The sequence below is a fragment of the Carettochelys insculpta genome, chromosome 5, assembly GCF_033958435.1.
Source record: "Carettochelys insculpta isolate YL-2023 chromosome 5, ASM3395843v1, whole genome shotgun sequence".
In the NCBI taxonomy this organism is placed as follows: domain Eukaryota; kingdom Metazoa; phylum Chordata; order Testudines; family Carettochelyidae; genus Carettochelys; species Carettochelys insculpta.
In genome coordinates, this window is record NC_134141.1 from 96,076,700 (window position 1) to 96,103,434 (window position 26,735).

At 43.2% G+C, this 26,735-nt stretch overlaps 1 protein-coding gene across 3 annotated transcripts in view; it reads left to right on the top strand.

The window, feature by feature from the left end:
* The first annotated feature begins 15,781 nt into the window (after positions 1-15,781).
* IL6ST (interleukin 6 cytokine family signal transducer) overlaps positions 15,782-26,735 on the top strand; it is a 59,986-nt gene continuing 49,032 nt past the window's right edge. For all 3 annotated transcript variants that reach the window (XM_074995560.1, XM_074995561.1, XM_074995562.1), the window contains exon 1: positions 15,782-15,926. In XM_074995560.1, the coding sequence (XP_074851661.1) occupies positions 15,923-15,926 (4 nt within the window). In that variant the 5' untranslated portion in view covers positions 15,782-15,922. The remainder of the gene's footprint in view (positions 15,927-26,735) is intronic.

Genomic DNA, 26,735 nt, shown 5'->3' on the forward strand with positions numbered 1-26,735 from the left:
TTTGCCCCACAGCCATAGCAGGCTGAAGGCTGGGCCAGGGCTCCGTTGAAGATAGGGAAGCCTTCCTCCCCGCCTTAGGTGAGTGCCTTCATGGCAGTAACTAGGCAGTTGTATGGCTGCATCACTTACAAGGAACTTAGGCTGGGAATCACTGGTGCACAGACAACGGGATGAAGGCTACACAATAGTTTCTGAACCATTTGGAGCATTTTCTGGGACTAGAGCATGGTTGGCCAAATTTTCAAAATGAGAGGGCAGTCTTCCATTTCTACAGGGTTGCTGTTCAAAATTAGAGGTGTGCAACTGTGTGTCTGCTGTTGTCACTGCTGAATGTGCTAAGTGGGTAATTCCATGAACATATGCAAAAGTGCTTAATTGGCTATTTGGATACTGTACTGATTTTTGCATGCACAGTCACAGTAACTGTGGGAGTAAATTGTATGTGCAATTGTGCGTGCCTAATTTTCAAAAGGACTTCTTCCAGAGTAAGGACATTATCTAACTGTAGGTCTAAAATCATTGGTTCAGTTCAATTCCATTGACACCAATAGATAGAAAAGCCCAATGTGGTATGGGGCCAATTTTCAGAGATGAGCATTGGCTACTCGTGAAGTAAATAGAGCTGTGAACATCTGACAGTTGTGAAGAGTGGAGGGAAATTAATATTTTCCAACCACAGAATGTAAAAGCCAGCCAGTAGGTAACTATATTCTTATATTTTGAAACACGTGTGACATTTAGCATTGCTACATAGTAAACAGGAACCTAACAGAGAACCTTCACACTTCATAAGATATTTTCAGTAAATGAAACGTGCTAGATAGGGTCTAAATTGCTAAATATTTAATGCTTCATTCTTGGTGTATGTAATGCATCAAGCAAGAAAGAGCAGTAAATCTTTACTTATGTCTCACTGAAACTTTTATTCATCTTGCTGAGGACAGCACAAAAAAGAGCAGGTTAGAGGGAAACTGGAGTCTCTTGTTTCACAGGCTAGCACTGGTGAATGAATTCCCTCATAAGTTATCTTCAAAGACAAATACAGGTTGAACCTCTCTAATCCGGAACTCTTTTTTCCACCAAACTCCGTAATCCAGCATGATTTTAGCCGGACGGCCAAGATTCCAGTGGTCCCATAAAGTTTGTTTACAGCCACCAGTCCTGGCTCTTAGTGCTCTGTGATGTTATTTAGCTGTAATTTACCCCTAAATGTCTTCTAAGAGCCCAGGAAGCAGTGGAAGTGTTAGCAATGTGCTAGAAAATACTGACTTTCCATAGTCTGGCAAATTCTCTCATCAACACTGATTAGGTCCCAAGGGTGCCAGACAAGAGGTGTTCAACTTGTAATATTATGTAACAGAATTATTATTCAAAAGGTACATTGCTGGATCCATCTAGGGCAAATTCAAGGTGGCAACTGCTCATAGGTATTTCTGGTGCTTTTTTTTCTGTGGGTACTTGCCAGTACTGAGTACCAGGACCACAGCAGTCCCACCCCATGGGATTGGCTGAGGGGGAGGGTTGCGGAGCTGACTAAGTACCCATGCCTCTTTTTTATTTTTAAAGGTATTTCTCAAGAAAAGCAAAAGGGGGCACAGGACAGAATTTTCCATCTTGAGTCTCACTCCCTTTCAAATAGATGAAAGCAGCCAGCAGGAAAGAGAAAGTCAGAGAGAAGGCAGAAGTGCAAGGTGGGGCAGAGGGATGGAAACCCTGGGATTCTGCCCTGGATTAGGGAGTCTGGTAAAAGGCCAAGGGGAGTGAAGTATCTACAGGGAGCAAAGGAAACTCTGGTAATAAACCCAGAGGTGTAGGAGAGAGGGCAGGGAATGTGCTGAGATGGAACAGGCCTGGATTGCTAATTATTGTAACCCTGAACTGGAACAGGGAGTTGTGGGCAAGCCTGAATTTCCATACTAACTACTGGGAAATGGTACATCACCTTGAGGTGGTTTATTTATGGCAGCCTCTAGACAGCTTGTCCAGTGTGACTTTGATACCCCAGATGCAGGCACTGAATAGTGACCTGGCCAGAGGGCCTAATCACAAACCACAGCGGAGTTTGAGTTATGAAGAGAGAGAGGGAACACACCACAAGCAACCAGTGACAAAGGAGCAAAAGCTAATTCCCTGATCTAGCCACAAGGATGTGCACCTGCAGTGAGTGGAGCCCTTTACATCACCCTAACCACCTGATTGGTGTATTGCATTCCTTCCCCCCCCCACAATTTGTCTGCCATATTTTTAGACTGCAAACATGTTCCTTTATGTCTGTATAGTAGCTAATACAATGGGACCCTGGTCCTAACTGAGATAGGAGTATTATACAGTAAGAACATGACCACTAAGAGTCAGGTTACCTCAGTATACCCAGTACAAAACTGAGTCCGTGTATGATCAAGTTAAAACCTCCCAACTTAACTGAGAGAGTCTTAAACCAGCAATGAACATTTCAGAAGTGAGTTAGCAGACAGAAAATCAACACCTTCTTGCACAATATTTGTATACGAATGTATCTGAGTCATATCTGTCTAGTTTACTGTCAAAGGCCCCTCCACATAATCCCCCAGGTCGCCCTGGCCCCTGCTGGCTAACCTCTATCTGGGGGGATGATCCTGTCCATAGGACAACTGAGGCATCTGCCGTGGGGGCCCTCCAAAGCATGGGTCATGAAGAAGTCACCCCAAACCATCCTATGCATGGGACAGCTCTGGTACTGGGATTTGCACTATTCAGCCTATACAGTAATGAACTAGAAAAGGAGGTGACCTTGAAAGTGGCACAGTTTGCAGGTGGTATAATGATACTCAAGAATGTTAAATCCAAAGGAAAGCAGACAGTGAAGAGCTACAAAGAGATCTCACAGACCTGGTGGTTGGGCAACAAAATGACAGATGAAATTCAACCTTGGTATAAGTGCAAAGTAATGCTCGTTGGAAAAGATAATCCCAGCTCTACATAGACCATTTATTTTATTATTTATTCATTTAAGCCCTTGTACTGCAGGTGAAGCATACATCTTCTATAAGTCTCCTCCCCTTCATTCCATCTTGGGACAAAACTTATAGCTGACCCCAGGAGTACCCCAGTTGTTGTCCTTCATTCTTAGTAGATCTTCTCTATGAAATTAGCTGTTACCACAACAGAAAAAGATCTTGGAGTCACCCTCTGAATGCTTCTAATTCTTGTGCCGCAACAATAACAAAGCAAGGGATTACTAGGAAAGGGATAGAAAATAAAACTGAAAATCCCATCATGCCACTGTATAAATTCACATAACACCTTCATCCAGAATACTCTGTCCAGTTTTGGGTGACACATCTAAAAAGAAGACAGTAGAACTGGAAAGAATTCAGAGAAGGCAGGTACATGGTACTACAGGTCTAAAGAAGCTCTCAAGAATGTTTAAATAATTGTTCTCAATGAACTGAAAAATGTGAAGTCACTGCTGATAACATGTGAGTGGCGAAATACAAGCAGAATGGTAAATAAGGCTGACTAGGAATGTGATACACAGCGATCTAGATCCCTTCAGAAGCTGCACCCATGTGAACAAAACATGTTTGCACAGAATCAAATTCGATGTGCTACCCTATCCTCAAAGCATGCAGGCCACAGCCCTGAAATGGTGAGCCACATCTGAGCAAGCAGTGACTCTGTGAAAGATTTGGGGGTCACCCTGGCCAAGCCACTCAGTAGAGGCTCCCAGGGCAATGCTGTGGTGAATCCAGGGCTGTTTATAGTGGCAGAACAAGATCAGTGGCTGGAAGGCGAAAGATAACTCCATATTAGAAATAAAAATAAATATTTCACAGTGGGGATTATTCACCACTGGAACAAACTACCAAAGCAATTGGTGGATTTTCCATTTCTTGATGTCTTCTAATGGAAACTAGATGACCTTCTGGCACGTGCTTGGATCAAAATTTAGCTACTATGATATACAGGAGGTCTGGGATATGCAGGGGTCAGAGCCAATGCTCTGATTGTCCCTTCTGGCTTTAAACTCTACTATTTAATGAAAAATTGAGTGTGGCACAGGGAGCAGCCTGTGGGACTTTACTGTGCAACCAGCTTGATCCCCAGACTCGGCTGTCATTATGTGGAATGATCCAGGAAACCACTCAAACATCCAAAGATGCTGGCCAGGGTCTGGACACCAGCCTTACAAAGGAAGGTGGGTGCAGCAGTAACATCACAAAGGCCTTTTGCAGGACCTTAGCTTATTGGGAGACAGTGGGGGGGTGATGTCATAGAGAGACTCTGACATCAGCCAGGCAAGACAGAGGGGCAAGGCAGAGGTAATCTCAAAGACTCCCGTGGCTTTGCAGCAGCAAGGCTCCTTCCAAGGTCTCTCACTGGGGACAGAGGGTGATTTAGGATTAGTGTCCATGAGCAAGAAGAACCTTATTGAAATTTTCTCCTTCCCTACTACTGATTTTGTAGTCCCTGTTTAAAAGGTAAGAGCCTCAGGCCATGTCTATACTAGCCAAAAACTTCGAAATGGCCATGCAAATGGCCATTTCGAAGTTTACTAATGAAGCGCTAAAATACATATTCAGTGCCTCATTAGCATGCGGGCGGCCACGACACTTCAAAATTGATGCGGCTTGCCGCCGCGCGGCTTGTCCAGACGGGGCTCCTTTTCGGAAGGACCCCAGCTACTTCGAAGTCCCCTTATTCCTATGAGCAGATGGGAATAAGGGGACTTCAAAGTAGCCAGTGTCCCTTCAAAAAGGAGTCCCGTCTGGAGAAGCCACGTGGCAGCGAGCCGCGTGAATTTCGAAGTGCCGCAGCCGCCCGCATGCTAATGAGGCGCTGAATATGTATTTTAGCGCTTCATTAGTAAACTTCGAAATGGCCATTTGCATGGCCATTTTGAAGTTTTTGGCTAGTGTAGACATAGCCTTAGAGAGGCTTTCTGCACTGCTAATGCTGATGGGGCTATCTTCTGAACTGGGTGTCCAGAGATCAATGGTCTCCACTGATGTGGCCAGCTCAGATGGCAGCACTCTTGCTAGCAGCAGCATAGAAGGAAGGGTGATGCGGCATGACATTGCCACCCTTTCTTTTGAGCCGCTGCTGGTGGCACCTCTATCTTCCAATCTGGGTGGCCAGAGAGAGTGTGAGCCTAGCTTTGAAATCAGTGCCACCACCAAGCAGTACAGAAGGAAGTGAAGCAAGCTATGACATTGTCACCTCCCTTTGAGCTGCTGCTGGTAGTGGCAATGGTTTCCAGACTGGGTGGCTGAGAACAGCTGCCACTCCAGCCACCCAGCTCTAAAAGCAAGAAAAAACCATGAATTTTTTTTTATATTTCCCGAGTTTGTCTGGATGGAGATTAGAGGACTAAAGAAGAGGTCATAGCTGGAAAACCTAAATGTATGGTGAACCTATGAGCAACCATCCTGCACGCGCCTTGCTACCCACTTTTGAGGTAGGACTCCCCGTGTGAGAAACAAGGGGATTCCTCTACAACCTCAAGGTCCAACACAGCCAGTAGCTCTTGGCAGACCCTTTCCCACAATTTCTCAGGGAAGTTTCTCAGAAATGTTTTTCATACTTCAGATATCTGTCTGGATGGAGACTGGAGAACCAAAAAGGAAGTCATGTCCAGGAAAACCCAGAGGGATGGCATGCCTGTCAAACATCAGCATCTATTGCATTAAGCGGTATATACTTCCTTGGGCAAAGAAACCTATTACTTACCCAGAAACAAAAATATGGTATCTACATGCCACTTGTATCAGCCAGAATTTATACAACCGTCTGCTAACTCTGTAGCTCCTTGTTGCCTGCTGTCTCTTCCTTAGTCTTCTGGAATAGCAAAGATGAAACTTAGCTTTCGAGAGATGATATGTCAATGCAATATTTTTTTTCCTGTAAGCATGGCCAACCTCACATGGTACAACATCAAGAGTCAAATAAAAGAAATCATGAGACCGTCTTAAAATAATTAGATTAATAATATTCAAAATGTACAACATAACATGCTGCAATACAAAAGATAACAAGTGTTACAACCATGTGTGACTTGAGAGGCAGAGCTATGTACTTGTGGTACAGTAGACTAGGTCCAGAGGCCCCTTCATCAGATAGCAGGTGTCAAAGCTATGTGTGAATTCAGAGAAAATGCTATTTGGCTGTGTGAGAGGGGTGGCCTAAATATACACAGAAACAACTTGCTAGGTGCCTTGTGGTCCTGCTATACCTTTTCCAGGAAAAGAGAGCAGTAGAGGCGTTCTCAAAGCAATCTAGAGAGGCTGCAGGCAGCAGCTAGTCAGGGCTGAGGATAGCCATATAAAAGCAGCTGAAAAGCCAGAGATAGCTAGTTCCTTGCTGAAGCCAGAGGAGTTCAGATGGTGCTCCTGGCTGGTCAAAGGGAACTGCAGAATCTTAGACAGCTCAGTGCTAGCAGGGACTGAGATGGTGTGACAGAGATTCTGGTTGGCTGCTTGACTTGAACCTAAGGATAAAACTTTGGCAAAGGCTGGGGCCACAGGGAACTGAACTACTTAGTGGCCTAGATGTAAACAAAAGGGACCAAGAAAACAATGTGAAAACATTGCCACTGGGGAGAGAGCCCTCAAGGCACAACCTGAAACCAGGAGTGGGAGTATTTAAAGATTGCAGCCACACCCGATCCGAAGAGGTGTGCATGAGAGGTGAGTGCCATGCTGTTACTACCATATAATTACAAAAATTAAAATGGAAGAAACCTTTTAGGTCATTGAGTCCTTCGGCTGTCTCCAACCCAGAAACACCCAAAGTCCTTTACAATAAGTCTTTTCTAAAACCCAAGCAATGGGGCTTCCATTATTTCCCTTGAGAGACTATCCAATGGTAAACAATATCTAATAGGACTGGCTCATCTGCTCCACTGGAAAATGCTCCCTAAGGGAAATCTGAAGGAGGAAAACTCTACAACAGGATTCTCCAGGAGTTATTCCTCTGTCACTTCACTGGGGGCTGATTTTTCACAACCCATGCAATAGGCTTTGAAGTTCAGGGATGTGAGAAAAAGCTAGGGACATCTTCATGTGTGTCTTGTGCCTCCAATTCGCTCTGATCTCCGACAGCTCCAGCCCTTGCTCTGTTTCTTGACCATTTCTGGAGCAGAGTGTGGATGGACAAATGTGCAGCTCATTGTATTTGATGCTGTTCTTAAAATCCCATCACTTATATTACTTTAATAAGAATCTTAGATTTTTATCTTGGTTGTGCAGATGACCTTTAAAATGTGAGCCAAGTACTCCCTAAAGGCTCAGAAACCAGAAGACAAATAAAATGAGCCCATCATCTATTATTTAAATAAACTTCATGAGCTACGTCTACACCAGAAGCATACGTCTACAGAAGTTACCGTCGGAAGAGATGTTCCAACAAAACTTCTGTTGACAGATCGCGTCTACACAGAAAAGTGGATCACTCTTTTGATCTGCTCTGTTGACAAAAGGGACTTTTGGAGCGCTACACAGCTTTTTTGGCAACAGTTTCTTTTGACAAAATGCATTTTGTATGTAGATGCTCCATGAGTTTTGACAACAAAATCCCAGTTTTGTCTACAAAACTCTCCAGTGTAGATGTAGCCAAGTTTTTTTGTTTTGTTGTGCTTAATATTTAGGGTTGGCAGCCCTCCTACCACACAGTGATTTCTGGGCAGAGTGGGAAAGACAATACCATCCATTCTTAGGAAATTTTCCCCAAGAGTCAGCTTAATCTAAACATTTATTTTTTTACTCCCTCCAGAACCTCCTTGTCCCTATTCATCACATATATGTGAGAGTTTTTATTGGCTTATATAGTCAATGAATGTGAGAATACTCAATGTTGGAGTTATTAATTATTATTAAGGGAGACCAGACACCAATTTAATCATAAATGTCCTTTATTAAGTTCAAAGGTCAATGCTACTTTATACAATTGCTCTAAATCTAACAGCATAAACATAAGCAATCAGTGGTTTGAGCACTGGCCTGCTAAACCCAGGTTTGTGAGTTCAATCCTTGAGGAGGCCATTTAGGGATTGGGCAAATAGATGTCAGGGATGGTGCTTGGTCCTGCCAAGAGGGCAGGGGACTGGACTAGATGACCTCCCAAGGTCCCTTCCAGTTCGAGGAGATGTGTGTATCTCCAGTCATTAGTCCCAATGCAGTAACAAAGAATTCATAACCATGTATATGATCAGTATAATTACAAATATGCCAGACCTAAGGAAAACTGCCTCATTCCCACATTCTCTAGCCTGTCGGATCTGACAAATTACTCTCAAAATTCCCAACTCTCTTTTTAGACCCTTCAATTAATACATGACGTCACAGCTAATTACCTCTTTAGCTAACAAATCATTTGACAGCTCACCCTAATTTTGAACTTTAAACCAGGTAAGATTTACAACTTCCTTTCTTCCAAGGTCTTTTCTCCCTAGCTCTTCCTCATCTTGCTGCTGACCAACAGCTTTTTCATTGCACCGGAGTTTGCATAGGCTTTATTTTTAAGATCACACTGATATGTGGCAGTGAGAATAGTCCATATTTGCATGTTTTAAGACAGATTATTTTTGTCCTAGTTAAACTATCCACAATCACCCCAATCAGTCAGGGGCCTTCTTTATAGAAATTTTCCTTATCATACTATTTGTTAAACCAGACCTCCTCCCTATTCCGTTCCTGTTGGCCTTATACCTTATTTTCAAAGCTTTCTATCTACTTGCTAGACAAGGCTTTTCTTTACAACATAGATATTTTCTTAACCAAATATAAGTTAACTCTAATTTTCTTAAATTCACATTTATTCTACATGAGGCATCGGCAATGCCTCGCACCGGTGCCAAGAGTGGCACATGATCCGATTTTTACCAGCACACAGGGTGGGAGCTCAGCCCGACCCCTACTCCCCCATGCATCCAGAAGCTTGCTCAAAGCCATGCCACCTGTGGATTAACAAAAGACCAGCTAATGCTGCCAACCACCACCTAAACAGTAAAACTCTGCATCTTAATTTATTTATTTATGAAGCTGTTGTAAGTGGGACTGTTAAGCTATAGCCACATGACAGCCTAAACTCAAAATGAGCTATGTAATTTGCACTACACCAATTGCGTAGCTTATTTCAGGTGTAATTTAAAATGGGCATGTGGCGCTACCTAAACAGCATCAAATGGTGAAATAATGTGCTATTTTAAGGCATCCCTCACTCCTCCTGCAGTGAGGAGGAGTCCAGGGATGCCAAATTAGCACACGCATTATTTCAAAACCTTTCAAAATAACAGATGCATGTCAAAGACATAGAGTAGCCATTTTGGGATACCTCCTGTGTCCCAAAACAGGTCTGCTCTGTAGAGTAGTCTTTGTGACTTAAAAAAGTATCACTGGCACTTGAACCGTACGCAGATGTCAAAAGGTCAAATTTGGGCTCTCAGCCACAGAAAGGTTGCTGACCCCTATTCTACACTAAGGTATTGCATATGGCATAATACCTATTAAAATGCACATTACAAGAACATTAATGATGGAAATGGTAAGGAAGATGTCCATCTCTGAGCCCTTTCTTTTGACCTAAATCTGAGAATTCTTAAATTGTTGACAGGTTATAACTCCTAAGTGAGCACATCAAATTTTATTGAGACTATAGCAAACCATATAGAAGGAAATTGGCAATAATTCAGGAAAGTATCTCTATTCCAGAAAGATGCTTTACAGGATGCTTAAGTACTTTCCTAAATTGGTTCTCTCTAGATTTTGCAATTGTATGAGGATGGACAACTGCTTTACGTGTTACAGAAAAAAATTGTCTGTATATTTTAAAAGCCCAGAGTCCAGAAAAGTTATATTCCAGTTTGAGACTGTGCTCCTTGGTGTTAGCTGATGAAATGCTACTGAATTACACCATTTATGCTGACAGAGAATTTGGCTCCAAAACTATAAACATACATGCAAGTTTACTTTTTGCTAATAAGATTCAAAGTGGAGCAATTATTACTAAGCAGGGTCCTGGTACACATGCAACAGATGCATCAAGGACTGTCACTCTCGTGTGGGCCTTCACAATCACAGTCGACGCTGCAAATGATGATCCCAAATGGAACTATGAAGGGCGCGATCCATAGTCTACATAGACTGAAGGATGCCTACTACTACCCGGTACAGTGCAGGAGCATACAGTACTAACATTAGCAACGTCCAGTCATATTGAAAAAAAAGTTTCAGATGAATAAAAACAAAACTAACACTGTAAGATGCATCATTATTGCACAAAAGTTATTTAATTTAACATTGAAAGAATTAATCTCTGTCACATTTTTTGGATTGATGTTAATCGCTTGAGACACGTTTCTCTAACCGCATCTTATTTCTTTTACTTTCATTTGCAACAAGGATTTCATTATATGGTTTCTCCTGAGTCTTCAGGTCCACACAAGATCCACATAAGATCACACATTACTGTCTTGATATTCATGTGGCTGGATTGTACCCCTGCCCTGATCAGTGCATGGTAGAGACATGCACAAATATCCCACCATGCACAAATAACCCTCTTTCCTCCTGGAAACAGGATTTGGCCATTTCCACACCACCGCTGCCCAGGCAGAACCCACATGTACTTTTCCACACACCTAAAGCCTGCACAATGGTGCAGGAGGAGGTTGTGTGAACTGGGAGGAACACACAACATCCTTGTTCTGTCCCCAAGGAAAATCTTTAGAACAGGTAATATAGCCAAAGGTCACGAGAACTACCACAGACAGTAAGCAATGAGCAGTGATAGGGCAGCTCCATTACAACCACATCAATGAGAACTCATGGGAAGACAGTCTTAATCATGAAGAAATTGCTTTGTTCTCCTGAGTAGCCATGGTGGGGTGATTGCTCCTACACTGTTAAAGCAGGTTTTAAAACAGCCCTGGGAGAAGACAGGAGATGACAGCCAATCAGGGCCTGGTTGGCCAGTAAAATCAGGGGAGCTCTGGCCTGAGTAACTTCCAGGCTAAGGCCCAGCAACAGCAGACCAGGGAGATACTAAGGCTGCAGAAGGGCAGCCAAGTTAGAAATGGAATCCGGTCCAACCACTCTTTCCCATGATGAGTGGCCACTTCAGATTGCAGTTTACCCCGAAGGATGGAAATATATGATGAGTGGCAGCACGTCATGGAGTCAAGTGGTGGCTTAGGGATAACGGGGTTCCCTGGGAGGATGAGCCCCAAGAGTGGGTGATGCCATGCAGCAGTACACAGGAGAAGAAGCACTACAGTGTGGAATAGACGAGGGGCCTGACGTGACATAGTCGTGAACAGGGGAAAAGACAAACAGCTGGTGAGACACTAACTGGAAGAAGGTGCTCTGCAGCTGGAAGAGCTAATTCCTGGATTGACCAGCTGGAGATGTTATGGCAGTGATTGGAACATTACAGTAACTAATTCAAGTACATGGTGCAATGAGACGTTCACCCCCAGACTTGCCCTGAAGGGTTTAATGTAAAGATAAGAAAGGACGCAATTAACCATATCAACACTGTGTGAAATCAAGTGTTTTAAATAATCCCCAGACTGAATAGACTTAATGAAGGAGCCCATCTGAGGAAGAGATAGGCTGGATTTATAAAGACAGGAATTCAGGGAACAGCAGGGAACTAGTCTGCAATCAGTCCCTGGAAAAAGAGGGAGGAGGCTCTGATGCAGATTAAAGAGCCAACGTGGCCTACAGTTCCTCTTTGGGAGACAGGAGTTTTGGGGCTGGCAAACTCAGACTAGTGGGGGCCAGAAGATTAGCAAAGGCTCAGGGAGGATGATTAAGGTCCACAATGAAACAGCTTTTCTCTGCCAGACACACAGAACTGGAACCCAGACTAGAAGGTGGACCTCAGTTCCCCTACCAGCCACTGGGGAAGTGGTACTACCTGGGCAGCGAATGAGAAGATTGCATGAGCCTGTTTGTAAAAAGGGACTTTGTTGCCCCAGAAGGGGAAGCTGCATGTACCTTGGCTGTCAGGCTGAGCCACGAACACAGAGCATCTTGTCTTACTAAGAGCCAGAAAGTGAAGGCAGGGAGTGCAGCAGAGAGACAGAAAAAAGGTGTCAACCGTGCAATCACCTAATTAGCACAGCAACCAGGAGGTGCATACTTAAAGTGAGCAAACCCAGTGACACATGGAAATAATGTACTGTAGAGTCCTTGAACAAGAGTTGTACTTCACAGCAAATTGCCAGGGGAGTCAGAAAACATCCATGCAACATGTGAGTGCAGTTTAATGTCACGTTAGGCTGGAGGAGGGGAAATTTTGTTCCACCTAACTGTGGAAACACATCTGAAATTGCTTCACAGATTCCAAACCCACAAGGGACTATTATGATCACCTACTCTGCCCTCCTGTTTGACACAAGCCAGTTTCCCCAAAATAATTTCTAAAGAATGAATGTTTTTTCTGAAAAAAGACTGATTTAAAAATTGCATAAGATGAAGAATCCACAGCCGCAGGTAGCATCTGTCAGGTTACTGAAGGAAAGTCAGTACAAAAGGCTTTCTGTTGGCTGTAAGTAGAAAGAGAGTTGAGTATCTGCTATTTAGGATATCTTCAGTAGTACCTCCCTATAGTTCTTAGTTACAGGGATGCAGGAGACACGCTAAAGTGGGAAAGAAAAAATGTTCATTGTTTTTGTTATCCTGCTGAGAACATAGCTGCTGAGGTTGAATTACTTTTATGCTACTGTAAGAGACACACAAGTACAGTTCCTATAGTGAGCCCAAGAAATGTAAGATGCTATTGCACAGAAGGACGAGGGGAAGGAGAGGTGGAAGGGAAACTGTTTAGAGTAAGGGGATGTGATGGGTGCACTCCCAGAAGACCCCTTGGGATGTTGCCCGGTGTGCTGATCATGTCACTGACACCCACCATCTTGCTTTCTGGGGATCGCCAGCACCCTCTCCTGCTGAGCCAGATCCTCTGGTCTCTCCCAGCCAAGGCACAGAGTTGGAGTTACCACCCCCACCCCTTGCTGAGCAATGCAGACACTGATTAACCAGAGCTCTGGGTGGATGAAGTTCTAGGGCACAAAACCCAGGAAATCAACCCCCAGAAGGGATCAAAACCCCAAATAAACCCATCTCCATGTAAAAGATTTGCATAGGGAAGGCTCACTAGGTAATCCCCCTTTTTCAATGAAAGGGAGTTACGCATAGAGGTAGCCCTCCCCAGGTAATAACAATTTACACTGGTCTTGATTATAAATGTAAGAGATTTTCTTAGGCAAAACAATAGGATTTAAGTGGTTCTAAGTAAAACAGGCAAATCAAAATGAGTTACCAAATCAAGTAGAAGAGAAAATGCATAGCTAATACCATTCTTTTGAGTCCTTACCCTAAAAGCTGCCTTTGTATCGGGCAAAATTTTCAGGTTATAGATGTTCTTATCTTGACCTGGTTCTCCAGTGAAGTTCTCTATCTTTCTTAGGGTCTGTCAGTCAATCTCCAAGGAAAACTGACCCCCAGGACCCATTTTATACTTTTCCCATGTGGAGGGACGTCCGTCATTCTCCTTTGTGTAAAACTATTCTCCAAGATGGAGACTGTCACATGAGTGACATCACATGTCCCTGTCCTTCTTAGGCAATCAGCCATTGCCTACTCACTGGTTTGAATGTAGACAGCAAAGTTCTTCAGATGTGGATTGGCTAAGTACAGCGATTCCCTCACAAGCCATACTCTCACAAAAGGGTAATAGTTGTGGGTGAGGACAAAGTCACAAAGCTCCACCACCATTTGTGCCTTGGTCTCATCAGGGATGTCGCCATGGATGTAGAGGCCCTTTACACCAACATCCCACAGGAAGATGGACTTTAAGCTGTTAGGAAGGGTATCATTATTGGCCTAGACACTAATGGGTTTAACCTGGCAACCTTTACTAATATGAAGCATAGACTTCAGTGATTTATTGATAGAATGATTTAAACGGGAATGCATATTTGAATAAGAATTTGAGTATTTTGCGCAGCTGTAGAATATATTGATGTAAGTGTGAAGAGGACTATAATCCTACTGTAACATTTTGGGAAAACATTTAACTGCTCTTGGTGGCAGAAAATAGTTCCATCTATATGCTGTTGCTGTTGAAAGATGCTCTGGCTTACTGAGACGAACTAATGTACACACTCCTAAAAAATGCTTTTTGGTTGTGCACCCAGCTGAATTCTCCTGAGTACCAGTAAACTAAGTGATGGAACTTTACATGTAGGTCCATTTCCAAGAATATTATAATAATAGGGAGCAAAAGAAATTTAGATATCAATCTCAAGCATTCAAAAAGTATTAATGGGGTTTCAAGTTAGGAGATTTAAAAAACAAGACCATGAGGGGGCAATTTATTTGCCATTAGCCTTCACAATATCAACTTTATTCTGCAACCAAGCAGGCTGCAAGCTTTTTAGAAAAAATGGATTCTGCGATTTTAATGTAATCGCATGACTCTTGGAACTGGGGCATTGTGAAAAACATCAAATACCTTGAGAGAAGGTATTAATATTTATGTACCAAAGTTATAATGCACTAGAGAGAATGGTCTCAGTGGTAAGTGAGGAAAGCCTGGTCTACAGAATTAGGTCCACATAAGGAAGTTTAGGTGATTAGCCTGTGCTAGCTAGCTTCCTTGACCTTCTGACCTGTACCACAGAACCTGTTTATTATTAGTTGCCCTTGGTATTCACCCAGTCTAGCAATCCCTCCTGCAGTGCTGCGGGGGTCGGTGGGGGGGAGCTTTAGAAGTGGGCAGTCTCACACTCACTCACCTCCCATACTTTCCAATAAGGCCTCACTACACTCACTTTTTAACATTCATTCTCACAACACTACATGAGGTTGGAAAGTACTGGTTTCCTCATTTTACAGATTGGAAACTGAGGCTGAGAAATGGAGGCTCACATTTTGAAGAATCTTGATGCTTAAAAATTCAGCATGGTATGTAGTGAGACTTTCCTAAGTTCCTTTTTCAGGAATCTAGTTATCTTTACTAAAATTCCACCATTACTGTCTTGCCCAGTGTCACACAGGAAGCCTGTTGCAGACAACATCTAGTTCCATGTAGTTCCAGTGTGTCTGGGCCCTGGGATTTGGATCAGATCCATCTCTGTTCCCAACAGCTGTATCCTCATCCATCCACAAGATCACCTTTCACTCTTTTATTAGAGCGGAACCTATGCCAGCTCCAGTCCCAGCAAGTGATTGCATTGTAGACCCTCTTGAGGCAGGACACCCCTGGTTCCAGAAGAATGTCCCACAGACCCTCACACCCCCATGGGGTTGAAGGTGGTTTAGCAAAGTATGAAACCCCCTCCCTAGCTACAGGAGGGGTTAGCACAGCCCAATAGCCGCCCCCCACCCCACCACACACACCCCTCACGCAGAGGTCTCTCTGGCAGGCTCCAAATCATCCAACCCCCATCCCCCTTAGGACCGCGACAAACGCCTCTGAGCCTGCAATGGCTACGAGGCCTGTTGAATGGTCTGGCCCGCACTGAGGAGGAAAAGAACCATTCCATATGATTCCCCGAGGTCAGAACGTTCTAATCCCCGCCACCTCCCCCAGGCGCAAGAGGGAATCGATCCTTCCGCTGCCCCTTCCCGCCGGGGGGCAAACCCTACTACCCCCACCCCGACAGACCATTCCAACCACCGGCAGACGCGGGGGGGAGCGCCCTAATCCCCCCCCCCCCGCCCCCAGCCATCGCCGGGCCCCGCGCAAGCCTAGTATTCTGCCATCCAGGAAAAGCTCCTTACGGGAAGCACCGCCTCCTTCTAGCGTCATCCGTGGGCCGGGCTAATGGGTGTCCGAGTTGGGTCCGGGAGGAGGACGGTGACCCTGGTCGTGCTCTCTCTGTGAGACGCGTGCGGGATGGTCCAGATCGGGGCTGAGGCCGCTACGTAGCGGGGCCGCCATGGGTGAGTGGGATGCGGGATGTGGCCTGGCCGTGGGGCGGCGGTGGAGCGGGGACTCCCCGGCAGCTTCAGGGAACCGGGCGGCCGGGTGGTCAGGGCCGAACTTGGGCAGCATCCCGGGGCCCTTCTCGTACCTTGTCCCCTCGCCGGGCTCGGGCTGCAGGCCCGGGTGTTGGTGGGGGCGGCGGACCCGCTCGGGCAGGGCGAGCGTGCTGATGCGGGACCGCGGGATCGCCCGTTAACTGCCCCCCGGGCGCTGCCGGAGACGGCCCCGGGGCGGAGTGTGTGGCCAGAGCCAGCTCGGCGGCCGCAGGGGCCCCCAGCGGACAGTGCCCCGGAGCTCGCTGCCGGGCGCGGGGAGGTCTGGCGGACTGAGCTAACGGTGTTTATCTTGGCGCTTCCGCCTGCTCTGCCCATCTCCTGATTTCCCGATCGTCCGCGCAGGGATCTGCCTGGAGACTCCAGCCCTGCGGCCTGGCTTCGGCAGCAACATGGCTGCACGCTTGGAGGCGGTGTTTTGCCAGCCCTTAGCCCTGTCAGCTACTTGTTGATTCTAGTCCATCCATCCCATTCAAAAGCCAACCGCGTGAAGCTGGAAAGACGGGACTGTAGCCTTTTCTGCTCCCGTTTATAATTCATTCCCTAGGGGACGTGACACGGACCCCTAGCTGGCACCAAAGTAGTCTTCTGAGGCACATCTATGAAAACCAAAAATAAAGTGCCGCAGACCACACAGACACATCGTATGCAATGTGCAGTGACATTAGAGGATTTGTATGGGTGATCCAATAGACTGGCAAGCTGGACTGGGGAATGCAATACATGAGTTTTGCTCCCCCTTCAGCTGCTTGCATTCTGTGTGGTCTTGGACAAACCAGTTTGCTTGTGACTTCCTGTATGGGAAATGTGATGAGTTGTGCTTTGACTTCCTTTATAAAGTTCTCTAACCTCTTCAAAGGAAAAGTGCAAGGATGAGAACAAGTATGATACTTGTTAGTATACATAACTTCTGACTTGAAATACACAATGATGAGGTTGGGGAAAAGAATGAAAATTTAAATATTTTTTTAAATCTATAACCAAATCAAAAAAGTACAGGATCAAAAATGGAGACAGATGCCTAGAAATAATGTATTTAAAAAATTCAGTGTTTAGCTACAAGTCTGAAAATAAGTCACGTGTTCAATGTATTTTATATAGTTTTTCCTTCTATTTAGGCTATATCTACTTAAAATAACAGATTTGTACAATTATACTCTGAGTAAAATTGGTGTGTTTGTAATTACCACTCTTCTGCCTACATCTGTTAAGTCAGATGCATACTTTACGTATAGGCTGTGTCTACACTAGCCCCTTTCTTTGAAGGGGGCAAACTTTGAAGTTCCGGCATGCCCTGTACCCATGAGCACTTGGAAGTACCCACACAACTTCAAAGTGCCCTTACTCCCCAAAATTTGTGCAGGGATTTTGAAGTGCCCTCAGCTACACAGCATGCCAGCGCTTCAAAGTTTGAAACTTCAAAGTTGCTGCGGGGAGAATTAGCCTAAGGAGGTATTCATCGCAGCACTTCATTAGTATTCTCTGCTCAGGCTGATTACCATGCCCCCTTCGAAGAAGGGGGCTAGTGTAGACACAGCCTTATTATCTCATAGAAGTGCTGACATCTGCAGTATAGGAGTATAACAGTAGTTTGAATTATGTTCCTTAATGTATTGCAAACTAAGATTTAGTAATATTAATTTGACCAATTTTGGAAGTATTGGTAGTAACTGACTTTTTGCATTCTGTTACTCGGGATACTGAAAACATTACAACTACTATCGGAAAACATTTGATGAATGCAACTAGTGCCATTTAAAGGAACTGGAGGAGACAAAAATAGTCTCACGTGGTAGAAAGTTTAAAAAACATACAGCTGGATACAATGTAGATTTGATACTGGAAAGTAAAATGAATTTAAGATTCTACCATGAGCTGTAAGGCAAGTGTATGGGTGCCAGAATTTGTCAGTGAGTATGAGCTATTTGAATATTGTATTCTTTATAATACCAAGAAAATTTATGGAAATTAATTTCTCAATAGTATGCAGGAAATTGCCCAGAAAACTTAAAATGACAGTTACATTTTTATTTGTTAAGTTGTTGTAAATGCTTTAACAATTTTTCATTCTTATTTAGACAAACAAGTTAAAGAGACCTCTTCATTAATAATGGTGACATAAAAGTCTTGATCCCTTGTATGTTAGTATTGAAAGCAATTTGAGAGGCCCTTGGAATCATCACTTTTTGATATCTTTTCCCTTTTTCTTCATTGCCATTTTGTGTTTGATTGAAATAGGTTAGTCAAACTCTTTGGATGTGTCTACACGGGCACAAATCTTCGAAATAGCCATGCTGATGGCCATTTTGAAGATTACTAATGAGGCGCTCAATTGGATATTCAGCAACTCATTAGCATTAGGACACTTCCGGCCGCGGCGCTTCGAAAGCGCACGGCTCAGCTCGGCGTGGCTACACGGGGGTCCTTTTCGAAAGGACCCCGCATCTTTCGAAATCCCCTTATCCCGATCACTGATATAATTAATTGTTCAGTGCAGAACAGTTGAAACCTGATGCTCCACTGCCTTTTGCCCTCAGTAGTTACATCAGTGGAGCTGTATAACCAAATTAAAATTCCCACTCAGTCACAATAGAAGTAGCACTTTATATTCCCTCTGCTGATATGTAAATTATTACCCAAGGTGTAATAAAATAGAGAATTGGGACCTTAGTGTCTATAGGATACATAAGAACCATGGTGGAAAGAACTCATTTTTATATTTTAAATAAAGAAAATGGAAGGTTACTTTACCCTTTTAAAATAACTTGCAGTTTAACTTCTTTAGCTCTGATATAAAATTACCTTGTTTCCTTTGGCAAAAGAAATATTGATTTTAAAAGCTTTTAATAGCTTATGGCACATCTGGGATTTATTTTAATCATAAAATGTTTAATTGCCAAAATGCAAGTCATATATCATCCAACAATTACAATCAATATTCAGAATTTTGGTTATACCTACTAGATAAAACAATCATATTATAGTGATGGTCATTTGTGCATGTGCGTGTGTGTGCCAAAGAAAGACAGAGAAGAGAGCACGCAATAAAACTCACGTTTTGGAGATTACAGACATCTAGCATTTGTATTTTTACCTGCTTTACATATAAATTATTTGCATATAAACTGGGCTATTATATTCAAAAATCTTTATATGCAGTAGGTGAAACTGACACTAAAGTATGTGCTTTATTATGGAAAAGCCTAATCTGCAAAATATGACTTCATGTAACTTCCAGCTTCAATTATAAAATCCTGTTTATAACTTCTAAATCAATATCTAACCCAAAGTAAAGCAGTTTTGTCCAAGACTGTTATCAGAGTAAATATTGCAAAGGTAAATATCTCAGAGAACACTGGCAAAACTGTTTTTGAATTTCAGTTCCATGCTCCTCAAAAATAGTTTGCCACTATTTTTCTGGCTTTACTTAAGTTTACATGTACCTGAAAATACATGTGCCAGATATACTTTGAAAAAATCAGGTTGTGGTTGAAGCATGTTCCGTGACAATCTTTGTTGTAGGTAGCTGTGGGCCTCATCCTACCCCTTTTGAAATCCATGAGGAATTTATTGCTCATTTTAGCAGGAGCAGCACTGATCATGATAGACCTGGTTCTTTGTTGCCTTTTACTATATATGATAATTTATATTTACACTTACGCAAAACAAGTGTGGGAAGGAGAGAGGCAAGGCTGTTCTGTTTTGGTAAAGCTGTGTAGCTGCTTAACACTTTGCATGGATGTGTGCTGCCTTTTGTGTAAATGTGGGCCCAGTTCTCCACTATATGCTTGTTGGATAGCTATTTGTTCTTTACAGTGTGTCTGTTGCATATGTTCTCATCTGTAAGACAAGAGTTCTAGTCCCAGACAACCTGTTGTCTGTTCTGGTGAAGTAATAGGCTCATGATACTTAAAGGCTGTTTTTGAACCCCTTTGTATTTGAAAAAAGAAGAGAGAAATTCACATGCTTTCAAATCTTTAGAATTAGGTCTCACTTTCAATTAGAATACCTTCTAAAACTTGAGAATATTTTTTTGAAATTAAGACTTTAAAAGCAGCTTTATAAAATCATGTTTTCAGTCTAATATTTGTGTCCCTCTCTCTGTTCAGCAAAATCAAGTGATTTCTTTTAAGGCTCTGTACCTCTCACCATGGTAGCAAGTGCCACTTCTCAAATGTAGAAATATGCATATTTCATAACACCACAAAACTAAAGTTGCTCCAGAATAAATATAGTTCTTTCATTATTAATTTCAAACTATAAACATGGCCCAAAATCCCTCTACAAATAAATACAGAAACTGTGGGAATCCCTAAATCTGTGCAGATCAAATTGCAGGATTGGGACTTACTCAAGTTAACATGCTAGTCAATGTCAAGGATAACATTCTGTATTTTCCCACCAACTTACATATATGCAGTAAACTCTTTCATATCAGACAACCTTGGGACTGGGAGATTCCTGGATATTCAAATATTCTGGATAAAAAGAGGTCTACCTAGCAATGTGTAACCCTAAAGAAAAACAAGATTAGATATTAAGAAACAAACAAAAATGTATGCAGAGTACTTTATTTACCAATGACAGTAATATTGTACGCTATAAACATATACTGTATTTGCTGGGTTTATTTGTATTTACTTTAAATATAATGTAGCTATGGAAAACGTAACTAAAATTTACTTACAGTTAAAATGCTGGTTATTTGAGAGGTCCAGATGATATAGAATGTCAGATATGAAAGAGTTTACTTTACAACACTAATCTCAAGAAACAGCAATTAGAAGTATTTTCTTTGACCATGAGTACCTTTATACAAAAACACAAATAATACGAAGAAGTGAAAACCACCTATTTTTAACTAAAATATCAACAACAACAAAAAATAAGTTTTGCCTTTGAACGCAAGCTCCAACCCATCTATGTGAAGGGGAAAGTGCTTCTATGTTTCCAAATCAAGAACTGGAGTTGCAGATTGGAAGCACAGAAGAGCATGAGAAGTTAGTACTTCCAGACTTGGAGGAATGTAAAACTACACAAAGGTTAAGAACATGTAAGAACATAAGAACGGCCATACAGGGTCAGACCAAAGGTCCATCCAGCCCAGTAGCCTGTCTGCCGACAGTGGCCAGTGCCAGGTGCCCCAGAGTGAGTGAACCGAAGACAATGATCAAGCAATTTGTCTCCTGCCATCCATCTCCAGCCTCTGACAATCAGAGGCCAGGGACTCTATTCTTACCCTTGTCTAGTAGCCTTTTATGGACCTAACCTCCATGAATTTATCTATCCCTTTCTTAAATTCTGTTATAGTCCTAGCCTTCACAGTCTCCTCTGGCAAAGAGTTCCACAGGTTAACTGTGCGCTGAGTGAAGAAGAACTTTCTTTTATTAGTTTTAAACCTGCTACCCATTAGTTTCATTTGGTGTCCTCTAGTTCTTGTATTATGGGCACAAGTAAATAACTTCTCCTTATTCACCCGCTCCACACCTGTCATAATTTTATATACCTCTATCATGTCCCCCTTCAGTCTCCTCTTTTCTAAACTGAAAAGTCCCAATCTTTTTAGTCTCTCCTCATACGGGACCTGTTCCAAGCCCCGAATCATTTTAGTTGCCCTTTTCTGAACCTTTTCCAGTGCCAATATATCTTCTTTTAGGTGAGGAGACCACATTTATACACAGTATTCAAGATGTGGGCATACCATAGATTTATATAGGGGCAGGAAGTTGCTCCTTGTCTTATTTTCTCTCGCTTTTTTAATAATACCTAACATCCTATTTGCCTTTTTGTCTGCCTCTGCACATTGCATGGATGTTTTCAAGGAACTATCCACGATAACTGCAAGATCTCTCTCCTGATTAGTTATAGCTAAATTAGCCAAATATTGTATGTCTTGTTGGGGTTGTTTTTTCCAATGTGCGTTACCTTACACTTATCCATGTTAAATTTCATGTGCCATTTTGTTGCCCAATCACTCAGTTGATGAGATCTTTTTGAAGTGCTTCACAGTCTGCCTTTGTCTTGACTATCCCAAACAGTTAAGAGTCATCTGCAAACTTTGCCACCTCACTGCTCACCCCTTCTCCAAATCATTTATGAATAAATTGAACAGGATTGGTCCTAGGACTGAACCTTGGGGGACACCACTAGTTACCCCTCTCCATTCGGAAAATTTACCAGTTGTGCCTACCCTTTGTTTCCTGTCTCCTAACCAGTTCTCAATCCATGAAAAGACCTTCCCTCTAATCCTATGACAACTTAATTTACATAAGAGCCTTTGATGAGATACTTTGTCACAGGCTTTCTGAAAATCTAAGTATACTGTATCCACTGGCTCACCCCTGTCTGCATGTTTGTTAACCCCTTCAAAGAACTCTAACAGATTAGTAAAACATGATTTCTCTCTGCAAGAAACCATGTTGACTTTTGCCCATCAAATTATGTTCATCTGTGTGTGTGACAGTTTTATTCTTTACTATTGTTTTGACTAATTTGCCTGGAACTGACATTAGACTTACCGGTCTGTAATTGCCAGGGTCACCTCTAGAGCCCTTTTTAAATATTGGTTCACATTAGCTATCTTCCAGTCATTAGGTACGGAAGCTGATCCAAAGGACAGGTTACAAACTAGTGTTAATAGTTCTGCAATTTCCCATTTCAGTTCTTTCAGAACCCTTGGATGGATGCCGTCCAGTCCTGGTGACTAGTTAACATTAAGTTTATCTTTTTGTTCCAAAACCTCCTCTAATGACACTTCAGTCTGGGACAGTTTCCTCAGTTTCATTTCCCACAAAAAATGGTACAGGTTTGGGAATCTCCCCAACATCCTCAGCTGTGAAGACTGAAGCAAAGAAATCATTTAGTCTCTCCACAATGTCTGTATTTGCCTTGATTGCTCCTTTTGTATTTGTATCGTCTAGGGGACCCACTGGTTTTTTAGCAGGCTTCCTGCTTCTAATGTATTTAAAAAACATTTTTTTACTACTTTTTGAGCTTTTGGCTAGCTGTTCCTCAGAATCTTTTTTGGCTTTCCTTATTACAGCTTTACACTTAATTTGGTAGTGTTTATGGTCCTTCCCATTTACCTCACTAGGATTTGCCCTCCACTTTTTGAAAAATGCCTTTTTATCTGTCACTGCTTGTCCTACATGGGTGTTAACCCATGGTGGCTCTTTTTGCAGTCTCTTAGTATGTTTTTTTTAATTTGGGGTATACATTTAAGTTGGGCCTGTATTATAGTGTCTTTGAGAAGCTTCCATGCAGCTTGCAGGGTTTTTGTTCTAGTCACTCTGGCTTTTAATTTCTGTTTAACTAACCTCCTTATTTTTGCATAATTCCCCTTTTTGAAATTAAATGCTGGAGTGTTGGACTGCTGAGGTGTTCTTCCCAACACAGGAATATTAAATGTTATTACATTACGATCAGTATTCCCAAGGAGTCCTGTAATAGTGACCTTGTGGACCAGATCCTGTAAAATGGTTGTTAGATGATAGTATTATTAAGCAATTTGTAGCAACGTGGAGTGATTTCAAGGCAATTGAGTAAATCAAGGCAATTTAAAGAGGATGAGGTTCCTCTGCAAAAGCTGAGTTATGCTGAAGTAAAATAGGGAATAGACTTACGGCATCACTGTTACAGTCTGTGGCTATGATGTTGCAAAATAGGAGGTGTATATTATGTAATAAGAAAATTACAGTGGCAACTGGCAACTCTTGGTTTCTCTTACTGCAGCTTTCTGTGCTGTACCCTTAGGTGATAGATTCTAATCCTAGATAACCAATTAAACAAGTCATTAGGTCAGAGTTGTCCAAACTTTTTAATTGTGGGCCACATGGGAATTTTTTACATGTGTGAACCAAACACAAAATAGCCCTAAACCACCATGACCCCCGTCCTCAGGTTTAAGCCCCTCTGCAGCCCCAAATTGCCCCCTGTCCCACCCAAGCTTAACTCCCCTTGCAGCCCCAAACCACCCCCAAACCCAGGATTAACTTACCCAGGAGCTCCACATGCTGCCCGCCCACACTGCTCCTTTGCCAGACCATCTCTTTATCATGGCTGCGTGGTTCCCCCCACCCCTCCTACTCCCCCCATGAACAAGACTCAATTTAATTGGTTTAACAGCTGGATCCCTCCTGCCAGCCGTTAAACCAAATACATTGAGTCCCTCTTCCAGTGTGGTTTCTCAACCTTTTTTGTAAAGTACCCTTTTTTCTCGGGAAAAAAAAAGTACCCCCAGCACTCACAATTTTCAGACACGCAAAATCCCAAATCCCCCCTCCCCCCATCCACAGCCAGGAAGCCCCAGCCCTCTGCTTTAACCCAATCCCCTGCTCCTCTGCCCGAGAACCAGCCACCCCCAGTTCCCCACTTTAACCCATTCCCCCCTCTTCTCCTTCAGAGCCAGGCACTCCCAGCTTCCTCCACGCATTTTAACCCAATCCCCCTCCTCCTCCAGAGCCTGGGACCCCAGGTCCCCACTTTAATTCAATTCCCTCTCTCCCAGACCCAGACTCCCTGCTATAACCCAATGACAGCAACTCACTGGAGCTGTGACTGCTACCACCATCATCACTGTCATGAGCTTCTTCTTCCAAGTGCTGCGGGGGGGATGTGTGTGCAGAGTGTCACACAGCGTTCCCACGGCTGTGAGCATTTTGTTGCTCAAGGAGACATATGCAGCCCCAGCACACGTACCCCCGCTACTTCTCTCTGCCCCTGCCATGCTGTACACAAGCCAGAGGATGAGTCAAGCAGCAGAGGTGGGAGCTGCAAATGGCTCTGGAGCTACATGCGGCTCGGAGCTGCCCAGCCACCTTTTAAAAATGGCACCATTGCCGCCTCTGTGGGCTGGATAAAAAGGCTCGCGGGCCAGATTCTGGCCTGCAGGCCACATGCTAGATGCTCCTAGCCTAAGTCCATCACCACATAAGGACACGTCAAAAACAGTCCTGTCCAGCTTGTGTCTGTCATTGCTAGTTAGTCTGCTGAGAAACAGAGACTGAAATCCCAAAACTTTAAAGAAGCAAGAACTGGTTATTAAGATGGACAGATTAGAGTCAATTCATTTTTATGAGACTAAGGCTGTGTCTACATGACAAAAATAACTTCAAGATTGCTTACTTCAAAGTTGAGCATCTACACACACCCATCTTCGAAGTAGGGCACTACTCATTCCCAGGAATGGAGTCAGGACTTTGAAGTTGGGCTCCCTACTTCAAAGTTAACTTCAAAGTAAGGGAAAATGTGTGTAGACTCTCTGCTGGCTACTTCGATGTAATGCCTAACTTCGAAGTTAACTTTGAAGTTAGTTCCTTGTGTAGATGTACCCTAAGTGTCTGCGTAGCGTGTTTGTGCTGAAATTTAATTGGAATGGTTATTTTTAAATTAGAAGTTTAGTATTTCAATTATTTTAAAATAAAAGCAATTTAAAAAATGTATCCACCCTAACTTATGGTGTATTTCTCTTTTGTGACTGTAAAGCCACGTCTACATGTGCACGCTACTTCAAAGTAGCGGCACTAACTTCGAAATAGCGCCCGTCACGGCTACACGTGTTGGGCGTTATTTCGATGTTAACATCAACGTTAGGCGGCGAGACGTCGAAGCCGCTAACCCCATGAGGGGATGGGAATAGCGCCCTACTTCGAAGTTGGACGTCGAAGTAGGGCACATGTAGACGATCCGCGTCCCGCAACATCGAAATAGCGGGGTCCGCCATGGTGGCCATCAGCTGAGGGGTTGAGAGACGCTCTCTCTCCAGCTCCTGCGGGGCTCTATGGTCACCGTGTGCAGCAGCCCTTAGCCCAGGGCTTCTGGCTGCTGCTGCGGCAGCTGGGAATCCATGCTGCATGCACAGGGTCTGCAACCAGTTGTCGGCTCTGTGGATGTTGTGTTGTTTAGTGCAGCTGTGTCTGGGAGGGGCCCTTTAAGGGAGCGGCTTGCTGTTGAGTCCGCCCTGTGACCCTGTCTGCAGCTGTGCCTGGCGCCCTTATTTCGATGTGTGCTACTTTGGCGTGTAGACGTTCCCTCGCAGCGCCTATTTCAATGTGGTGCTGCGCAACGTCGATGTTGAACGTCGACGTTGCCAGCCCTGGAGGACGTGTAGATGTTATTCATCGAAATAAGCTACTTCGATGTTGCTACATCGAAATAAGCTACTTCGATGTAGGCTTCACGTGTAAACGTAGCTTAAGAGTCATTAAATATTAGTTTTTCCCCTGCACATACAAAGTTAAATTTTAATTTTTTCCCATGAATGGGAGATGTTTCGTTTGTGATAGAGTCTTCACTGCTGAAAAATAGGTTTTAAATGTCAATTACTTTAAAAATGAAGTACTGTGGTAACCTTAGTCTAATCCTCAGGGTTTTGACTTAACGATCCCAAAATTCCAAGATCACAAAAGAAATATCTGGAGATGGCTAGAAGTCTGAAAACCAGACATCCTTTTTAAAGAAGGAAATATTTTTCTTGTATACTTTGACACATATGGAATAGAAATTTGAGTGTGCACACTTGAATTCCATACATAGACACAAAGTTTTAATTCTGTGCTTGTCTAGTTATATCATATAGGCTTGCTGGTTTTTCTGCACTGATAGGGAAAAAAAGGTGTGTTTTTCTTCTCCCATCCTGACTTTCTGCGGGATATCAAGGCTAATCCTGCTTGAGAGTTGCAGCAATGAAAGGAAGTTTGTGATAACACAACTGCA